Here is a 17077-nt window from a genome sequence, read left to right as displayed (position 1 = left end):
GGGGAACATATCTTGGATGTTTTTGGGAATATGTTGTGCATTTTCAGTAGCCAACATCAGAAGAGTCTCTGCACTGTTTTTCATTCTTTTCTTTTTTCATTCCCCTTCTCCTATTCTTTCTCTGCTTCAATGTTTGAGGTTCCTCTTTTTCTTCTTCCTCCCTGTGCACTCCTGAAGGCCAGCCCACATGCCTGTCTCATATCAGGTGACTGGGTAACGCATAATTGCCAGTCCTGGGTCGACAGGTAGGTTTCACATGTACCTCCTGGTACAGGCCAAGCCCAGAGGGGATGGGTGATTGCCTGAGCTGGTATCTTCCTAAATTGTCAATTGGTCCCTCTGTCAAGTGTTCAAGAGGTGTGATCTGAGATGTGAACAATCACCTAAGGAGGGTACACTCCCCTCTGAGGGAGGACCCCTCTTTTGGAAGCAGAGCGTGCCATCAGAGATGCTGGCAACTATAGCGGATTTTCTCTCAGTGAGCCAATCTTCTTCTCCACAGCCAGTGTCTACTAACGGAATGAGGCTCAAGATTCACAGACCCTCCCTGCTGCACCACAGTTCCTCGTGGTTTCACTTACTGGAGACAGTCAGTCCTTTGCTACAGGAAATCAGTTTATTATTCAGAAAGGTGTTGATGCAGTTGCTGGCCCTGTGAAATCCTGCTCTTATTTACACAATGGCACTTTGCTTTTGGAGACTACTTCTGATTCTCAAGCGCGACAACTGCTTGCAGCTTCGCTCTTCCTCAGCTATCCTGTTGGTGTCAAGGACCATCGAACACTGAATTCTTCCTGTGGTGTTATTTGCACTAGGGTGCTCAAAGGTCTGACCGAGGCAGAAATCCAAATGTACCTCCATGATAGGGGCGTCCTTACAGTTCATCGGGTGATGAAAAAGGTAGATGCATCCTTAGTGTCCACGCGCTCTCTTTTTCTCAATTTTGGTAGAGTGGTGCTGACATAAAAGAACAAAGCAGGCTATCAAGTGGTCACAGTCTGACCATGCATTCCAAACCTGATGTGCTGCTACCAGTGTCTTCGTTACAACCCCACTCAGCCAAATGTGTAACCTGTGATAGGGATGCTCATAAAGGTGGTTGTCCACCTCCATTTTCTCCACTGCATCAATTGCAGTGGTGATGGTGCAACCTCCTCGTGAGATTGTCTCATGCATGTGCTTTCCATGTTTTTAATGATCGTGCTATGATGGCAAACTGCATTTGTTACAAACAGTTGCATACACAGTGTCGTAGCATTCTTTGGAATAGCAAGAAAGCTAGCTGGATTTCATTTACTAGTTCTTTTAACAGTTCCACTCCCTCTGCCATCATGTGGGCCAACTTCTGACAACTCTCTAGGACAAAGATCCAGTCCCCAATGTCTGGCTTGACCTTAGCACATGATGTGGTAGTGGACCCTATTGCTATCTCCAACACCGTGGGCCACTATTTTGTGGAGATTTGGACCTCCACCCACTATCACCCTGCCTTCCTCCATCGGAAACGAGTGGAGGCGGCTCTAGCAATACCCTTCTCTTCTCAGAATCGAGAGTGCTACAGTGCTGCCTTCACTATGAGGGAGCTCGTTCATGTTATCACTTCATCCCAGTCCTCCGCCTCAAGGCCAGAAGATGTACACATTCAGATTTTGCGAAACTTCTCTTGTGAGCAACCACTTCCTCCTTCATACATACAATCGCATCAGGGCAGAGGGCACATTTCCCAGATGTTGTTGTGAAGCCACCGTCATACCCATACCTAAGCCCAGTAAGGACAAACACTTTTCTTCTACCTACCACCCCGTTTCCCTCACTAACTATGTTTGCAAGGTGATGGAAAGTATGAGTCATGTCTTGTTGGTACGGTGGCCCAAGTCTCGCATTTTATTAACCACTGCACAGTGTGGATTTTGAATGCGCTCTTCTGCAGTTGGCCATCTTGTCACTTTGTCAACCCATGTGGTGAATGTTTTTCTGTGGAAATGCCAGATTGTGGCCATGTTTTTAGATTTGGAGAAAGCCTGCGACACCTGCTGGAGGACTGGTATCATCTGTACTCTCTACATGTGGGGCTTTCGAGGCCGCATGCCCCATTTCGTTCAGAAATTTTTAAAAGACCAAGTTTTCAAGGTGCATGTGGTTTCTGCCTTGTCGGACACCTTTATCCAGGAAAACGGGGTTCCATCATGAGCATCGTCCTCTTTGGTATTGCCATTATGCCTATTATTGCCTGTCTCCCGCCAGTTATCTCCGGCTCCTTTTTGTTGACGATTTTGCCATCTGTTGTAGTTCTCCACGGACCTATCTACTTGAGCGACGTCAGCAGCCTCGTTTCGATTGTCTTTACTCATGGAGCATTGAAAATGGCTTTCCCTTTTCCACTGACAAAATTTTTTGTATGAATTTCTGACGGTGCAGTTGGTTTCTTCCACTGCCTGTTGCTCTTCCAATCATTGAAACTATGAAATTCCTGAGGCTAATACTTGATAGGAAACCTTCTTGGTCCTTCCACATGTCTTACCTTGCCACCTGCTGTATGCAGTCCCTCAATGTCCTAAGTGACCTCAGTGATACTTTCTGGTGAGCGGATCGGACCATCCTCTCCATTTGTAACAGTCCCTTGTCCATTCGCAACTGGACTATGGGTGTTTCATTTATGCATCTTCACGTCCATCCATCTTACCCTCTCTCAATACAATCCACCATCATGGCATCCATTTGGTCACTGGCTCCTGTTAAACTAGCCCGGTTGAGTGCCTGTATGTAGTCACTGCCGAACTACTGCTGTCGTACCGCCATGATTTTTCTCCTCAGCAGATACGTATACTGTTTGTCTACAATGCCTGGCCACCCATTCTGTGCCGCCTCCTTCAATGACTCCTTTGATCACCAGTATGGGGTGCATGCCTCTTCTGTTACATCCTGGAGTTTATTTTTGGCTATTGCTCCAGCAGCTTAACTGCATGCTGCCTTGCCATTTTCCCAAGGGTGTGAACCCTTCACCACCTTGGCTTCATGCAGCGGCCCGTATTCACCTTTGAATTCATTTGCTCCGTAAGGACACTACTCCAGCCTCGCTCTGTCACCGTAAGTTTCTGGAGCTTCGCATGGAACTTTGCGATAATACCTTTGTGTACAATGCTGGCTCTTGGACTGACTGGCGTTGAATGTGCCTTCATTATTAGTACCGACGATTTTTGGTATCTGCTTCCAGAACACTGCCCAGTATTCACAGTGGAATTCTTCGCCCTTTATCAGGCCACACAGTACATCCGGCGACACAGGCTTTTCAATTGTTTCATCTGTTCAGACACTCTGTGTCCTGCAGAGCCTGTGCGCACTGCACACTGTCCATCTCTTAGTGCAACGGGTCCAGGAAAGCTTTCACTTGCTCAGTCTTGATGGAGCAACTGCCATATTTATGTGGGTCGCTGGTCACATCGGTCTGACAGGAAATGAGGCTCCTGACACTGCTGCGAAGGCTGTAGTCCTCATTCCTTGACTTGCTAGTTCTTCCATTACCTCTGATCTCATGTGTTTTGCTTCTGTCAGCAGATGGTGTCACTTTGGCATCCTCACTGGTCTTCCTTTCATGCGAACAAACTCCAGGGATTTAAACCTCTCCCCACCTCTTCTCAACTCTCTTGCTGTGAGGAAATCATTTTATCTACGTTGTGTATTGGGCACAGCCTTTTTACCCATGGCTGTTTAAATGGTGATCCCCTACCACTTTTTGCTCATTGCCCTCACCCTTTGACAGTTTGCCATTTCATGACAGAATGCCCTTTTTTTAACCACTTACATTCTCATTTATGTTTGCTTTGTGAATTATCAGGAGTTTTAGCAATGAAGCACAGGCTGTCGACCGTTTTACTTTCCATCTGTTGTATCAATATGGCGAAGGAGATTTAATCTTTAGCTCAGGACCTCCGTTGTCTCTGTGGCATGGACCTTTCTCCAAGACCCTATTTTTAGCTCTCTTTCCTTCCATTGATTTGGCTTAATGTGTAGCTGGTTTTAACTTCTTTTTCATCTTCATGTTCTACAGTTTTGACACTGGCACTTATGACCCTAGTTATTTTTGCACCCTAAAACAAAGCAAACAGTTCAGTAAGGGTTCAATACACTTCATTTTAATAATATAAAGGCATCATTTAGGATCACTAACTAAAAATGGTGGTGCCAATAATAAGTAGCAAAAAGCACTGTGCATGTGCTGATGAAATACTTACCCTTTACATATCAAAGTAATATACCTTCAGAAAATATTGAGTGGATGCCTATCATTCCTTTGAGAAACATTAAGGTTTTGTGTATCTGTTGTGTCCCAATAAATAAATATTACGAAGTGTTCAAACTCACGAGACACATAAAACAATAAAGATAGTTTCAGAATTTTGCCCCGTCTTAAATAAATTTTGGTGAAGGCCAATGTTTGCAAGGTACTTTTGTTTACGCTTAACAAAAATTCTGATTATTTACAGTTCCTTTGTTACTGATCTACCTGCATAATTGATTTAATACTAATACACTAAATTAATTTGTTAGATCTACAACCTGTAAAAAATTACCAGTAAACCTAGGGTAAGTAGGTCTGAGATGAGGGTGCCGCCTGAAGCATTGAAACTGCGATAATTACATAACCTTATGCTATGGAAAATGTCACTGCTGTGGGATTCAGTGTGAACTTAGGTATTAAAACGTGCATTTAGATGGTTGTAGGTTTATAGCTAATATTAATTCCCAGGAAAATGCTTGGCCATAGCTTTTAAGGGTCTGTAGCTAGATTTATACAGTCAATTGGAGCAAACCACCTTTAGTGCAGTTTTTTGTACCCTAGATAATTATGAATAATTGTTAGAGGTGCATAAACATTGTTGCAGCACATGTACCATACAACACATCAGTTTGTTAATAATGAAAAAAATATGTGAATAATCAAATGTTAATGTTTACTTTATGAACATAACAACAACCACTACCGCTACTATTACTCCATTGTGCTGTATAGTGCACAATATTGTTCATTGTTCTCATTACAATAATCTGCTAAGATAGTGTGTTCAGTTGCAATCTATCATGTAAAAATGATAAAAATATTCATATGATTTTTAAAAAAATTCATTCGGTTTTTAAAAACTTACAAAATAGTAATTTTTTGCCGAGTGTAAACTTTTTGAAACAATTACTTTCTGAAGGAAGGCAAAACAAAACACATTTAGGATACCTCATAGTTGTTCTCTCTACCTCTCTCCATGTCTTTCTCATTTTTGTTGATAGAATTGTACTTGGGAATGGTTAACAATATATTAGAAGGAAATCTGGTAGCCTTTTTCTTATTTATTTATTCATCTGCATATTGAAATCTTGTTGGAAAAAGTCCCCTAGAACTCTTTAAGGAATCATTCACTTAGCTTTTCTCTCACAGAAAGTCATAGGTGCTCGCGTCAGATTAATTTGACCTGAGTCTTTTCTTTGTACCTGGTCTTTGGCGTGGTGAGAAACAAAGGTAGCCAGTCCCACGTAAATTCCATTGTTATATGATCGTGTCTTGAGCTCTGCTGAATACCACTGTCACTGTCTTTTTTTTTTGTGCGTGTTTTGACCCGACTGGACTACCTGTGTCGCTCCAGTGTTCAGTGAAGTAACCCAACACGACCACTTGTGCTGTTCAATATTTCAGAGAAGCGACCAGACATGAGCGCAAGATCACCATCATAGTCTTTGATGTGCATCAACTCAGAAGTAAATTTGTTACTTCTTTTCAGGTCAATTGCATGTTTTAGGAAGTGTTCATTGAATACATGGAAGGTTTCATTGTTGTTTCTCACATCATTTCAGAAAAGTCCAAGTTTCTCATAGATGAGGAGATTGTCAGAGCTGTTACGAACTGATGATGAACAGTCTATATCTGAGGGTAGTTCAGAAGATAGAAAGGACATCATCGAAATAAATTGGCACGATACGGATTCAGATGTAGTTGCCTCTCCAAGTGACAAATCTTTGAATTCATTGCTAGCAATGATTTCAGTATGAATAAAGATGGGCAGACTTAATGGCATATGAAACCAGTTAGTCACAGGGGAAGACACAAAAGCCAAGCCGGCTGCTTTAGTGCTGACTACAGCGGTGAAGACTCCAGCAGAAATCATCTCTCTTTAATTTCATGATAAGTTGGTGGATGATATTTTTATGAACACTAACATGTATATAATGAACATTTGTAGGCAGTTTGATGGATCTCGTGATGCACAAGATACTCACCGTATGGAGATGAGTGTGTTTCTAGCTCTCCTGCTATATGCAGCTTCTCATCTCCATTTGAAATACATGTGGGATACGGGTGGACAGTTACTATGCCATATAGAAGATTCCTGTTTGTACTTTGCTGTATTCACTTAGATGGCAAAAGAATTAGAGATGAGAGGAAAAAGACTAGACAGGTTAGCTGCTGTGCGTGAACTTACCACACCATTGGAAGGTAAATATGTCAAAATATGTCAAAATTTGCCAGAAGAGCCAAAGAAATGCGACCTAAAGCTTTTTTACATTAGTGGACTCGAGAGTAATTTGTCATAATGGCCTTTGAAATATATGTAGGCACAAAGCCTGATGGTACTTTCAACAAACCAAACAATTTTGCAAAAATAGTTCACAGTTTTATTATTCCTTAAGAAGGTACTGGCAGAAATATAACTACTGGCAACTGGTACACTAGCCTGCCACTTGCAAGAATTCTATTGAAAAAAAGGTTGACATTAGTAGGAGTATTATGAGAGAACAAACCAGGTCTTTCCCTACAATTTTTGCCCAATAAACAAAGAACTGTAGCTTCACACCTGTGCAGTTTTACAAAAAAAAAAAAAAAAAAAATGTAGCAATGGTGTCATATGTTCCAACAATATTTCTATCTGTTGTACTCATCTCTATGATCCATAATGATGGAAAAATCAATTAAGATACAGGCCTTTAGAAAAAAAACTGGAAGTTATAATGTTTTATAATTATACGAAAGGTGGAGTAGGCATTTGTCATCAGTTATGTTGTTATTACAGTGGTGGCAGAACAAGAAAAAGATGGCTATTAGCAGTGTTTTTGCATTTGGTAAACATACCTGCTCAGAATTCACACATCCTGTACAAATTGAGCCCTGGTAATAAAGTTACAAGAAGTGAATTTCTGCAGAATGTGCCTGAGGACTTATTAGTGGACTATATTGTCCAAACAATGAACAGTTCATATAAATATCAGATTCTATGACAAAAAATGAAGCTTTACCTAGCAGAGAGGAATTGGTACCAGCACACAAAGATGTGAACAAGAAGACCAGCTGCCACTACCTAATAAGAGGAGGTGTCACGAGTGCCCAAGTGCAAATGAAAGTAAGCATTCCACAGTGTCTGCAATTTGTTCCAAACATGGATGTAAAAAGTATACTAAAGTGATAACCATGCCGTATAAAGATGACAAAGACTGAACATTTTATTCCAGGTAATGTGTAAAGTATCATATCTCTATCTTAAAAGGTTACTAAAACTACATGATAAAAAATTGGTTATTTGAAAATAAAAGATGATCAAAATATCACTGAAATCATCATGATGTTAAAATGGCATAAAATGTTAAATAATTATCACATGGTGTGATGGAGTATTGTGTGCTCATAGACCCTATGCAACTACTTAAGGGTTAAGAAAATCTGTGCATATAAGTTAAAATTTGTGACAAGGATCCTCTCGCCAGGAGGATCACCTTTTAACTTAGGGCTTGTTTGATCAAATGGATGCAGATAACACCTTCATGCCCTGACAGTAAGTCGTTTTACACAGTTGATACATTTTTTCCGTCTAGCATAGCTGATGCTTGTAGTTGACACAACCATTTCTGTGTGTTTTTATCACCATTTTGCTGTCTGTCTTTTAAGCCTATAAGGTTTCTAGGGTAAACTTACATGCGTGGTCAGTAATACCAGATGGAGGTTAGGAATCTGCCTCACCATATTCAGATACCTTGACAGTCTACAGTATTACACAGATGATCTGCCGTATTGCTGACAAATTGATTTTGCAGGACCTGTGAGGATTTCACTTACACCATGTACCACTATAGTGGTTGAACATCACCATGGTATTTGTAACACCTCTACTCTAAAAGCTGTGACAGTGTAACCGGTGGCAACAGCCAAACAGTCCATGTTGGATGTGTACGTCACACCTACATTACGGGATGCTATTTGCTCACCTTGTGTCTCCTGAAGTTGCTGTCCCTCTCGCTGAAGATCATGTGTGGTTTAGGTACTGTTTATGATTTGGCAGTGAAACAGTTCTGGGAAAAATGCAAATCTGCTTTCCAGTAAAGAACATGTAAATTCTTTTTAAGGAGTGCCATTAATTTATTCAGCTTTGAAATCTTTACCACAACACAAAATACAGTCATGAAATATTATGCAGTATTCCTTATGATTGACTGCTATGTAAGTCATGAGCTTAAAACTCATTAAATGTGACAGAGATCACATTTAAATGCTACTGAATCAATAATGATGTTGCATAATAACCAATCTGTAGGGTGAACACACTTCTGCTCAAAATACTATTCATAACAACACACAACCTTGCACTAATGATTGCTCACAGTGGTGGAAGTCACTGAAATCAATGTTGGCTGCAGTGGAGTTTCTGTTTCTTAGCTTTTCACCAATCGGCAGCTGCTACCATATAAGACCATGCTATGATCAACCAATAGAAATGCCGTGTGGCTAGCGCCACCCGTCAGGTAGACCGTTCGCCTGGTGCAAGTCTTTGACTTGACACCACTTCAGTGACTTGCATGTTGATGGTAACGAATTGATGATGATAAGGACAACACAACACCCAGTCCCTGATCGGAGAAAATCTCCGACCCAGCCAGGAATCGAACACAGGCCGTTAGGTATGACATTCTGTCGCGCTGACCACTCAGCTACCATGGGTGGACATCAACCAATGAAAAGTTGAGATGCTGGTTCCAAGTGAATAGTCATGCCTTCACTCACGACCACAATGTAATAGCCAATGTGCTACCCAACAGTAGGACTTGACACACATTACACAACATTATGGCCCACTCTGGACCAATTTGCGATAAATATGAATTGCTCTTATGCTTTCTAAATATACCCGTAATGAAATGAAATGCACCACTTTTCTTTCGGATTTCCTAGATCATGTATTAATCTTTACTATTAATTGTTATCCAAATTGCTGAGCAAGACAACATATTTAGGTGTTGTAACCTACTTCCTTAGTGGGTGGATTAAATTTCCACCAGATTTTTCCAGTGACTGTCAGACTGGCATCTGCCTTTCAAATTGGTAGTTTTGTGTGTGTGATACACTCCAAATCCCTTCGCACATATACTCATTGATTTTTAGTGTTGCAAAATTTTGATTCTGCGACCCCCCATTCACATCATCATCATCATGTGCAAAGAGTGTTGTGGAGTTTCCAAAGTTATCCACCAGCTTATTTATGTATATTGCGAACTGTAATGTATAACACTCCATGTGATATACCTCAAGTTAAATTTACATCTGATGATTGCTCCCTTTTTAAGAATGACATGGTAGGTTCTGTTGACTAACAACTACTGAATCCAGTGTTGCAAGCCATTTTGGAGAATTCCAAGGAAAGGAATTGTGCTCAACCATTACTATGTTGAACAGTTATTCTGTTTAAGCTATCATGACTGTACTAGAACACTCTCGTTTATCATTAAACTTAAAATTTAGTGGTTCCTGAGAGACCTCTAGTTACTTAAGACCAGGCATACGTTAAATCTTGAGACAGTGAATAAAATGAAAGCTGTGGGACTCTAGTGATAATAATATAATGTAAAGTAGAATTTGAATCTATGTGACACATTAAAACTGAGTTCCAGGCAAGACGTAGACCTGATATGAATGCCTCTAGTAGGCAGGTGTTCTATCGACTGAGCTATCCAGTCGCAACTTGTGACTTGCCCCCACAGTATTATTTCTGCCTGTACCTTTCCTCCTGCCTATCTTGCTGATGGTGGAAAAGGCATTTCTTTGCATTTTTTTTTCTGCTTTCAGGAATGATAGTCGTGCAAGGTATGTAAGAGAAATGTGAAATTTAGAATGTAGAAGAAGAGTTACTGGCGGAAGCAAAGCCGTGAACACAGTTCGTGAGTCGTGTTTGGATAGCTCAGTCAGTACAATACCTACTTGTGAAAGGCAAAGGTCCTAGACAGAGTCCCGGTCTGGCACACAGTTTTAACATGCAACGATATTTCAGTTCAGCATACACTCTGCTGCAGAGTGAAAATTCATTCTTGAGAAGTAGTATTTAATTATGAATTTGGCTTGTGTTACACAATAAGCAAAACTGACTTGCTTCATAGTCAGATGATAAAATGCTTAAACCGTTTCATATTTTTTTCTTTATTTCATCAGACTGATAAAATGAGTAGACCTGATATCACATGCACAAACCTTTTAAATACAAGTCAGAGGAAGGTTATCCTAGTATGCTTTAAAAAAAAAAAAAGAAAACGCCACTCCCAGTTTTCTTTCTAGTTTGAAATTATACTCTGCATGTAATCACCTTCTTGGCAGATAAATAAAAACTAATCTGGGTAATGTAGTTACCAAAGGAGTGAATCTTACTATTGACAAATTTGTAATCCAATATGCAGAATTCACAGTTGTAATGAATACAGGCAGCATTTTGTTAGTAAGTGGATGACATAGCCTAGTTTTAATTATTTTAATGACTTAAAAGTTATTTATTCCAAAATATTTTCATTGTTAACTGATAATTTATTGGAGATAGAGTATCCTACTGCATTAAATTTTGTATTTAAATACAAATACTGAAAAATATGTACAAATAAAATAATTTCCAGGGAGGCCACACCACCAATAGGACCAGCAGAAGGTCTTTCTTACAATGAAGAAATCACCCACTTAAGACGACAAATGGCTAAATTAAATCGTCGTGTCATGGCCATAGAGTTGGATAATATTAAAAGGCAGCAGCGTGAAAAAATTATTTTGGCTTGTGGACTCGCATACATTGTTTTGAAAACATTAATATGGCTAAATCGCTCACAGTAGTAATCTGTAAATAATCTGTTAAAGAATGAAACTGTTCTTGTTAATAAGCTATGTAAATCCAAAGGTGCATTACTTGTAAGGTGGTGTGAATATAGTGTGCTAATGTATCACCAAATAAATATCCATGAGGCTTGTGACAGTTTATGCAAATTAAGGCTGTAATAAAATAGTATTAATTTTTGTAAGCCGTGTTGGTTTCTGTGATTCTGAATAATGACACTAAGCACCTGTGATCAGGCTGACTTTGACTCCAAACATTGTCTGCTTATTAATCTGGAAATATAGCTTTTATATTTTTGTGCATTTTAGTTTGCAGTAGTTTTGTTCTTAGACTTTGAACATTAATGATAAATTTGTGTATTTAGCCTTTCCATGACAAAACTGAGCTCAGTTGGCTTGGTGGGAAAATACCTTTATGCTTACAAAGAAACACTATTTGTGGATTTCTACGTCTGAATACATTGGGCCAAGCCAAAACAGCAGCTCCACAAATAATTATAATGTTTTCTGATATAAAATGTTTTCATTCCATTGTGTATCAGAAATGTGTGTAAATCTTTGTAAATATGAAGTCAATGTCAGTGACAATTGTTGAAAAATAAACTTTTTTATGTATTCTAATGCAACATGGCAACTTTTCCTTGCAGAATTTCGTTAATCAAATAATTAAAGAATTTTAATCCTTGCTAAAATTGCCATTGGTCAGTTTCGACTATTAAGTATGGCTGTATTGATGACACCATAAACAGTGACTGTTGTGAAAATACTTCACTTGATATTGTGTGTTGTTGTATTAGATACAGATATCTTTATTACACCACCCACTTTTGTGTGTTTGACCATTAAAAGAGTGTGTGAACTATTAATTAGCTTTTAACTTTCCTGTTATGTTCGCAAAACTAATTCATCCTTTCACTGGGTTTCACATACACTGAAGGGCCAAAGAAACTGTTATAAGCATGCATATTCAAATACAGAGATATGTAAACAGGCAGAATATGGCACTGTGGTTGACAATGCCTATATAAGACAACAAGTGTCTGGCACAGTTGTTAGATCGGTTACTGCTGCTACAATGAAAGATGACCAAGATTTAAATGACTTTCAACATGGTGTTATAGTCAGCACATGAGCAATGGGACACAGCATCTCCGAGGTAACGATAAAGTGGGGATTTTCCCATACGACCATTTCACGAATATTCTGCGAGTATCAGGAATCCGGTAAAACATCAAATCTCCAACATCGCTATGACAGGAAAAAGATCCTGCAAGAATGGGACCAACAACGTCTGAAGAGAATCATTCAATTTGACAGAAGTGCAACCCCACAAATTGCTGCAGATTTCAGTGCTGGGCCATCAACAAGTGTCAGTGTGCAAACCATTCAATGAAACATCATTGATATGGGCTTTCGGAGCCGAAGGCCCACTCGTGTACCCTTGATGACTGCACGACACAAAGCTTTACGCCTCGCCTGGGCCCATCAACACCAACATTGGACTGTTGATGACTGGAAACATGTTGCCTAGTCGGACGAGTCTCGTTTCAAATTTTATCGAGTGGATGGATGTGTGCAGGTATGGACACAACCACATGAATCCATGGACCCTGCATGTCAGCAGTGGATTGTTCAAGCAGGTGGAGGCTCTGGAATGGTGTGGGGCTTGTGCAGTTGGAGTGATATGGGATCCCTGATACATATAGATATGACTCTTGACAGTGACACATATGTAAGCATCTTGTCTGATCACCTGCATTCATTCATGTCCATTGTGCATTCCAAAGGACTTGGGCAATTCCAGCAGGACAATGCAACATCTCACATCATAATTGCAACCAAGTGGCTCCAGGAACTCTCACCTGAGTTTAAACACTTCTGGCCACAAAACTCCCCAGACATGAACATTTTTTAGCATAACTGGGATGCCTTGCAGCATGCTGTTCAGAAGAGGTCTCCATCCCCTTGTACTCTTACAGATTTATGGGCAGCCCTGCAGGATTCATGGTGTCAGTTCCCTCCAGCACTACTTCAAACAGTAGTAGAGTCCATGCCACATCGTGTTGCGGCACTTCTGCGTGCTCACGGGGGCCCTACACAATATTTGGCAGGTGTACGAGTTTCTTAGGCTCTTCAGTCTAATTACTTTGTGTTCTCAAATTAAATATGCATAAATCATTCTAAAGTTTGGCTCCTTTCTTTCAATTATTTGGACTTTCATGTCTGTATTTTTTCAGTGTTGTTACCAATTGATCTACAGCACCTTCCGTAAGATCATTTTGGTTGTCAGCTAGCCATTGTACCTTGGTTTATTGAGTTCCTTTTACGATGGTGAATCTTAAGTCTTATGTTTTTGGTGTATGTTCTTAAAGATTGCAGACATCTCCCATGCAATTAAACAAAATAATCCAGTAAGAAAATACAATTCTTCCGAGCCTTAAAAGTGTCCATATACTGTCATGGACATTGTCTCCAAAGATTTTCCTCAGTATCTGTTGTTCCACTTTCTTGATGGCATTTGCTTTTAAAGTTAATGATGTTCAACTGCATAGAACTTCCTGGAGAATGTCTGACTGACAGTGGTAAATGTTTGCCTTTTGTGTATATTCCAGATGATTGTGTAGGCGTTACACAGTTCTTCTTGTGTGTTTCTTATTGACGATTCCGATATTTCCAGTGTTCCTAATAATTTTACCTAAATAGTTGAAGCGTTTCACCTATATTATGATGCCACTACTCATCATAAGTGACTCCAGCTGTGCATGTACTGTGTAACAGGTCTGTAGGCCAGTTTTGATAATGATCTCATGAGGCTTTTATAGGATGTGTCTTGGTTCAATGGAGTCTAGGAAATTTTTGCTATGTTATCAGTAAAGACAAAGAATGTGTTGTTAATTTGTATACTTTGAGTTCCTATATTTATTTCAGGTAATTTTTTCTACCTTTTTCTTTTTTATTATCTCATACCAGACTATTGATCCAAAACCCTCAGGTCCGATCTCTGGTTACTCTGAGGATTATCTGTCACTTATCACTTCTTTCACCTTTGGAAACGTTTGTAGTGAAAAATGCTGAACTGCACTGTGGTTTGGAGTCCTCATTAAACTGTAGGTCCCCCTATAACTGGCTGGATCAGTGAGTTCAAAGGTGACAGGAAGACAGCAGCATACCGCCTCCACAATGACCATGCGTAGTAAAACATTGTGTTCAAACCAATCTCAGGATTGATTACAACTATAGTTTTTAGTACTAGATATTAACATAGCACAATGAACTCGAAGGTGTGGACAAATCAAGTCCTAAGGAGGGGAAGTAAGAATTCTTTGTGGATGACAGTAAAGAAATTTTTTGGTAATTGTTTGGGTCAGCATTGTGACCTTTTTGTATAGTGGGTAATTCACAACTGTTTTCCAATCTACAGCTATAACTTCTGTGCCAGCCATTAACAATAACGGTTTGTAATTAGTGAATTAAAAGTTGCCTCCAATCTTCAGCATCAGGACAGTTGTACAATTTTCCAAGGGATTTTATTTTTAATGTGTGTCTGTTTGTGAATCGAGCTATATGATTTCTGGCTAGGGATGAAAGTGTTGAATTGCAGCTGTTCTGCATGACATTTACAGTTGTGAAACTTCTCATAGTAATGCTCCAGGATGTCATGGTTATCCTTTGGGTTGGTCTCAAGTGTTACATCTGGATGGCAGATGTACTTGGAGTTTGTCATTCTTTCCTAAAACTGCAGAAGACATTTTGTGTGGTGCTCTGTTGAGTCATTATTGATTTCCTCCAGTGTATTGAAGTGGTGTGGTATGTGCATTTAATTCATTCCATTGTTTTTTATGTTCGGTATGTATGCCAGTTTTTAGAGGTTTGGATGGGGAATTCCAGGGCTCTCACACTTTGAGGAGGAGTCCACCAGTGGTGTTTACATTAAGGTCGTATTTACATATGGGAATGTTAATTTCATTTCAAATTTTAGAAATTAATTGGGTGTAATAAAGTGTAGCAAAGTACCGTAAACAAAACTACTAATTTGCATAAGAAGCCTTGTTAACATTTGTTAGTGGAAAAATGCATGAGCAACCCCCCCCCCCCCAAAACTACCTACCTCTCTCTCTCTCTCTCTCTCTCTCTCTCTCTCTCTCTCTCTCCCTCTCCCTCCCTCCCTCCCTCCCTCCCTCCCTCCCTCCCTCTGCCCCCCCTCTCCCCCCTCCCTTCTCTGTGCGTGTGTCTCCTTTAATATATATTACATTCTTTCCATCCATAAGGAAGTAGTCAAAGATTTTTGTGTGTGAATAAATTACTCCTTTGTATGTCACTAATGTTGTGTGATGGATAATGTTGGTCACTTCTTCATTTTGTATTATGTTGAAGACTTTTTTTAAATTGTGATTGGTTGTTAGCAAACTTCATAAGGGGCTAAGTGTACTGTGAGGTGGTTGTTAGTATGTCCAGCTGTCTAAAGAGTTGTCAATGAGCTCCAATGTGGACACTTCATATTCTCTTCATTCCATACTTCTGTGCTATGAAAACTTTCATCATTGACAAATTGAATAGGAAAATTCCACTCTGATGTTTGCATCTTCAAAGTTTATTATACACAATGCAAAATTAATAGAGCTTTGATGGATAAGACAACCTGTAACTTGTTACTTAGAGTTCAGGTTCTTATAAATAAAAACACACAGTAATTTAAATAGTATGTTTAACTGGTTTTTTCTCATGCATTATTTCCAACAGTGCACTCAGGCATTTCACAGTAAAAAATTACAAGTTTTGTGTTTTATCTAAATTCAGTAACAGTCACTTTAAAGAAGGCCTGTTATTAATTTTCAAGAAAATTGTATTAATATTTTCAAGTTTGAAGCTCCTACAATTGGTTTGATTACATATTACTTACATCAGCAGCAAAGATGACCATTTTAGTTTCTTGGGTATGCAATGGCAGATCATTTACACACACATAAGAGCATACCAGTACCAATACCTGTGGTACTATATAGTAAGTATTCTGCACTGTGGAGTTCCTGTTTCATTATGGACTCCCCAGGTTTCTTAGTGTGACACTGTTTAGTTAGATAGGCAGAAAACCAGCTATCACCCATAATTTAGCTGCTCTAAGGGAATAGTTGGTGTTGTGTATACACAGTCTTTCCTAGTATCTCTGAGGAGGTAGTTTGCAGTGTGTGTCATCTTTAATTATGATCTACTATTTACAATGGCTGTTAAATGTAGGGGTCTCTACTGCTGTGTGCCCACTGGAAAGACGTTACATAGGATAGAACACCGCCTCAGAAAGTTGAAAAGCAATGAGTCACAGTGAATTTTACCATTGTTGTCATACAGGACAAGCATGCATTTAAAACCAAAAACAGACCTAAAAAGAGTCTGACCATACAACACACAACTTGGGCTCAAAATTTTCAGTGTGTGCCAGTACAGTAAATTCTCTCTTGGTTGCTAACCACTTTAACACACTGCGTAAGCTACATATCAACTAGCCCCAGCTGTCACAGGCCCAGAAGTAGTTGTTGTGCATGTGCAAAACTAAGATACACAACACAGGTGTTGGGTGATATGAAGAATGGGATACAAACTGTCTGCTTTGACCAATGACATCATAGTTAACTCATGGATATTAATATCTTTATTTTTGAGTCGTAGGTAATAAATCGGTTATCTTCCGTAGTGATGTGTCGTTATTGTAAATTGAAATAAAAGTTTTTGTTTCTAGGTGTGGGTTTACTTATCGTAACTGCAGTATGGTATTCAAATTTTACACTTGTCGGTTTTTTCACCTTTGCTAGTACTAGTATTACTAAGATATTTTTCAGTTGATACTAGTACTATCAATGGCAAAAAGACCAACATACGAAAAATTTGTATCATGTACTCCAGTACAGGTGATAAAGTAACATTGGCAACCTTTGCCTCAGTTGAACTACGAAAGTAGTATGTACA

General features: G+C 39.4%; 1 protein-coding gene across 4 annotated transcripts in view; it reads left to right on the top strand.

Annotated features, from left to right (window-relative positions):
* The window catches only part of LOC126235818 (transport and Golgi organization protein 11), a 58919-nt gene extending 47177 nt beyond the window's left edge, over positions 1-11742 (top strand). For all 4 annotated transcript variants that reach the window (XM_049944667.1, XM_049944665.1, XM_049944666.1 and 1 more), the window contains exon 5: positions 10906-11742. In XM_049944667.1, coding sequence (XP_049800624.1) covers positions 10906-11116 — 211 coding nt within the window. In that variant the 3' untranslated portion in view covers positions 11117-11742. The remainder of the gene's footprint in view (positions 1-10905) is intronic.
* The last annotated feature ends 5335 nt before the right edge of the window (positions 11743-17077 follow it).

Source organism: Schistocerca nitens, chromosome 2, assembly GCF_023898315.1.
Source record: "Schistocerca nitens isolate TAMUIC-IGC-003100 chromosome 2, iqSchNite1.1, whole genome shotgun sequence".
Classification (NCBI taxonomy): Eukaryota; Metazoa; Arthropoda; class Insecta; order Orthoptera; family Acrididae; genus Schistocerca; species Schistocerca nitens.
This window is presented reverse-complemented; position numbering and strand designations above follow the sequence as displayed.